General features: G+C 37.6%; 1 protein-coding gene across 1 annotated transcript; it reads left to right on the forward strand.

Annotated features, from left to right (window-relative positions):
- The first annotated feature begins 1,049 nt into the window (after window positions 1–1,049).
- Window positions 1,050–3,017, forward strand: LOC141665244 (uncharacterized). Its single transcript, XM_074471222.1, has 3 exons — window positions 1,050–1,292; window positions 1,437–1,807; window positions 1,922–3,017. Exons 1-3 carry the CDS (start codon window positions 1,050–1,052, stop codon window positions 3,015–3,017), a joined length of 1,710 nt encoding a protein of 569 aa, XP_074327323.1.
- The last annotated feature ends 1,939 nt before the right edge of the window (window positions 3,018–4,956 follow it).

Genomic DNA, 4,956 nt, shown 5'->3' on the forward strand with positions numbered 1-4,956 from the left:
GACAATATGGGGCTCAATACCCACATTTTCTAACAGTTTTACTGTAATTTAGAGTTATCCATAAAGTAATTATGGCATATTTGTCCACTATACTACTCTCCATGGTAAACATATATGTCAATTCTAGCACCACAATTACAAAGAAGTTCTAGGCAGGAGAGATTTCTTTGTTTGAAACAATGCTCTTATTGCATGATACAGCTAAATCTGAAGATCAAATAATTGAAAGCTATTGCTTACATTACCCTAGTATCTGTATGTGCTATAAATGCTACAAAAAATTACTTAGATCTGTAATTTTGAACATCCGTTTGCAGATAATTCGTAATGTTTTCCAGTATTAGTGATAATCGACATTTTTAATGTAAGAATTGCATCATGTTCTAGCTAGAAATATTCAGCTTTATCCAACCATTGTGAGCTACCATTACTGGTTATTTAAACTTCATGAAGAGGAAATTTATGCAAAGTTTTTTCTGTTTCACACAAAGATCAAAATTTCCTGTGGGGTAAATTGTCCAGCATGCACGATATCATGTATTGAAACTATGCTGCCACCTATTAAGGATCACACTCTAATATTGCTGGTCACCTGTGGCTAATTATCTGGGTCCACAGTAGCCACCTTTTGTCTTACTTCTTCTATTTCTTGCTGAACATTTTGATTGTATTAAACCTTAAGGGCATATCTGTCTTTAACTATATTTAGTCTTGGAGGCTAAGTAACATAGTACAACAATATGGTCCTGTAGTGGGGGTACAAGGCTGAAAGGATAGAGGGTTGTTCAATTGAGTTTTTCAGATCTAATTGAGACTCCTTTTGTGCTCTGCATCTCTTGTGCTCTTATTTCTTCATTTTGCTATCGTGTTTATAAAAGTATTATGGTATCAGAGCAGCAGGTGAAGATTGGTGTGTGAAGAGTGATTTGTATCGAGCTGTTTTCTTTGTGATTATTTTCTATGTAATTGTGGTGCCTGTGTTTTTTTTTGTTTATGGTCCTGTGCTGTTAGTTGTTTAAAAACTTTTGTGTTTATGTGGTATGTCTGCAATGGCGAGTGGGAGTAAGTTTTCGTTTTCAGATATGCAAAACCCACTATTTCTGCATCCCTCTGATAATCCGTTGTCGATTAGCGTCACAAAACTTCAAGGATCTGATGATTATCTGTCTTGGAAGCGGTCTATGGAGATTCAACTATCATCCAAACGTAAGCTGGGTTTTGTACATGGAACGGAGATTCGCAGTGCTACAGATCAGACAGAGGTTGTTCAATGGGATATGTGTAATAGCATGGTAACCTCCTGGATTCACAATAATGTTTCTGACACAATTAAAAAGTCTGTGCTTTTTATTACTTCTGCTTCTGAAGTCTGGAAATAATTAGAAAAGCATTTTCAATTAACTCATGGTTCTAGGAAATATAAGCTAAGTAAATAGGCGTATGGTATGAAACAAAATGGTAGTACTATTGTAGATTATTTTACATCTCTAAGTAGTGAATGGGAAGAATTAGAGTCTATGAACCAATTGCCTGCTGTGAGTACTGTAGGTGAAGATATCTCTAAATTGTTGACTGTTATTCACACTCAAAAAGAAGAGGCAAAATTATTTCAGTTTCTTAATGGGTTGGATGATATTTACACTCCTCAACGCAGTCAGCTGTTAATGATTACTCCTTTACCAAGTGTTGAGATGGCTTGTGCTGCCATTCAGCAAGAGGAATCACAAAAAGAGGTTTTAAAAGGTGCTTATTCATATGATCCTGATGTGTCTGCTATGCTCAGCAAAACTTTTATGAGTGCTGATAGGTCCTTGACATGCTCAGTCTGTGGTAGAAAGGGGCATACTAGGGACAAATGCTGGAACATAGTAGGCTCACCCAGATAGAACTATAGACACAGACCTTCTCCATCCAACTCAAGGGTCTCTGTACCTAATGCACGGTGGAATAACTCTCGAGCTGGTGCTTCTCCTAAAGGTCCTCCTGCTGCAAATGTGGCCATGGGTTCCACATCATCTGACCCAACTCAACAACCAATTATTTTCTCCCCTCAACAACTGCAACAACTTCTTCAGCTTATCCCATCTCAGTCATTGTCACATGATTATAATGAAGATGCTTTGGAAAGTCCATTCTCAGGAATGATCACGTGTAACAATGTTGGTGTTGAAACTGGAAGGTGGATTATGGATACGGGCGCAACAGATCATATGACTGCAGACTTTGATCTCTTACACAATGTTAAGAGTGCCAAACCTCATGTAACGGTGAATCTACCAACTGGAGCAACAACCATGGTGACTCATCTTGGAGACGTGAAATTAGCAAGTGGACTTAAACTCCTGAATGTTTTGTATGTCCCTGTTTTCACTCATAATTTGTTGTCAATTAACAAACTGTCTCGGGACAATGATTGTTATGTTGTCTTCTCTCCAACTGAGTGTACCATAATTGATGCTGAAACTCATGTTGTTAAAAGCAAAGGAATTGTCTCAAATGGGTTGTATCATCTGTCTCCATCTAATGCAGTATCTGAGAACAACAGTCAACATTCCTTTGCTGTATTGAAAACCACTCTTGCAGGTGAGTACACTCTTTGGTATAACAGATTGGGGCACGCCCCTGTGTCCAAATTAAAGTTTATAGAATGCATTAAACACTGCATACATGGGGCAGACAAGGTATGCTTGACATGCCCAATGGTAAAATTTACAAGGCTTCCATTCTCCTTAAGTGAGTCACATGCTAGCAAGCCATTCGACCTTGTGCACACAGACATTTGGGGACCGTACAAAGTATGCATAAGACAAAAGTTTAGGTATTTTCTGACAATACTTGATGATTATTCCAGAGTGACCTGGTTGTATTTACTTCAACACAAATCTGACTACCTCAAGACAATGGAAACATTTCATCATTTTGTCCAAAGGCAATTTGGTTCATCTATTAAAGTGATCCGGTCAGATAATGCTAAGGAATTTGATGATGCGGAATGCCACAAATTTTTCCAGATGTAAGGAATTGTGCACCAGACTTCCTGTGCCTACAGACCGCAGCAAAATGCTCGAGTTGAGCGAAAGCATAGACACGTGTGTTAGATATATATGATAATGTCATGGCTAATATGATTTATGTTTAGATTTCAGATCTTACTTAACAAGACAAATCAGTACTTAACCATTAATCAATACTTATACTGGAAGTCAGGACTTAAGGATATCAGTACTTATATTATCAGGAGATAATTATCAGAAGTTAGATATCAGAACTTAAGTGCTGAAGGACGTTCAGATAAGGACAGTAGCTGATTAAAGGAAAGAAGATCAAGATAAACATAAGAAGAGATATGCATGAAGAAGGAGTTCCGTGAAGAATGGAATACTTGGAAGAAAAGATATCTGATTGATATATTTTAGGAAGTAAAATTATATTCAATATCAATTAGCGATTATCTTGTAATTGTGTAGTATATAAACACAGACATAGGGTTTACACTATAAGTGTTATCATATTCAAGAAGATTATTCATTGTAACCCTAGCAGCTCTCGTGATATTTGTTCATCACTGAGAGGTAACAGTTCCATACTGTAACAGAGTTTATTATTTCAATAAAGTTTGTTTTCTGTTACTTAAGATATTAAAGTTCGATTTGATTGTATTATACACTGTATTCACCCCCTCTACAGTGTGTGTGACCTAACAAGTGGTATAAGAGCTAATCTGTTAACACACATACAGTTAAAGATCCAAACACAATCATGTCTGACACAGAAACTCCAACTAAGCCTACAAAAACTGAAGAACTTCCAAAGACATAAATTCAAAGTCGGTATGAGACTATCAGAGTTCCCATACTGAGACCATATGAATATCTAATATGGAAGGTAAGGATGACCATGTTCCTGGAAGCAACAGATCCAGAATACCTTGATAGAATCAAGGAAGGGCCTCACAAATCAACCAAGCTCGCTGTTGCAGTTGCAGGTGAAGCAGCAAAGACCGTACCAAAGGAGAAGAGTGATTATACTGCTGAAGATATAGCATCAATTGCTAAGGATGCTAAGGTACGACACTTACTGCATAGTGTCATTGATAATGTAATGTCAAACAGGGTAATCAACTGCAAGACTGCTAAGGAGATATGGGATGCTCTGGAAACAAGGTGTCAGGGAACTGACACAATTAAGAAGAACAGGAAGACAATACCCACTCAAGAGTATGAAAATTTTAACTCAAAGACTAATGAGTCATTGAATGATTTATATGATAGATTTGTCAAACTTTTGAATGATTTGTCATTGGTTAATAAAGAGTATGATCTTGAAGATTCAAATCTTAAATTCCTGTTAGCTCTTCCTGAATGCTGGGATTTGAAGGCAACGACAATAAGAGACAACTACAATCTTGATGAAACAACTCTGGATGAAATCTATGGAATGCTCAAGACTCATGAACTTGAGATGGAACGAAGAAGCAAGAGGAAAGGAGGAAAGTCAAGGACAGTTGCTCTTAAGGCTGAAGAAGAATCCCCCAAAGCAGCTTCCTCAAGGAAAGACAAGGGTAAAGCTCTTTTCATAAAGTCTGATACTGAGTCATCAAGTTCTGAAAGTGATGATGACTCAGATTCTGAAAGCTTGCCTGAGACTGATGCTGATGAGGAGATGATGAAGCTGTGTGCTCTTATGGTGAAAGGAATCACAAAGATTGCATACAGGAAGTTCAGGAAGGGAAATAAGTTTTCCAGGAAAGGCATAAGTTCTGATAAGAAGAATTTTAGAAGATCTGAAGGCAAAGGAGGAAAGTCTGACAGAGGAGATTATACCAATGTTAAATGCTATAACTGTGGTGAGAAAGACCACATATCTCCTGATCACAAGAAGGTAAAGGGTGACAAAGGCAAGGCTCTTGTCACAAAGCAGAAAAGCTGGATAGACACCTCAGACTCTGAAAGTGAG

Source organism: Apium graveolens, chromosome 6 (genome assembly GCF_009905375.1).
Source record: "Apium graveolens cultivar Ventura chromosome 6, ASM990537v1, whole genome shotgun sequence".
NCBI lineage: Eukaryota > Viridiplantae > Streptophyta > Magnoliopsida > Apiales > Apiaceae > Apium > Apium graveolens.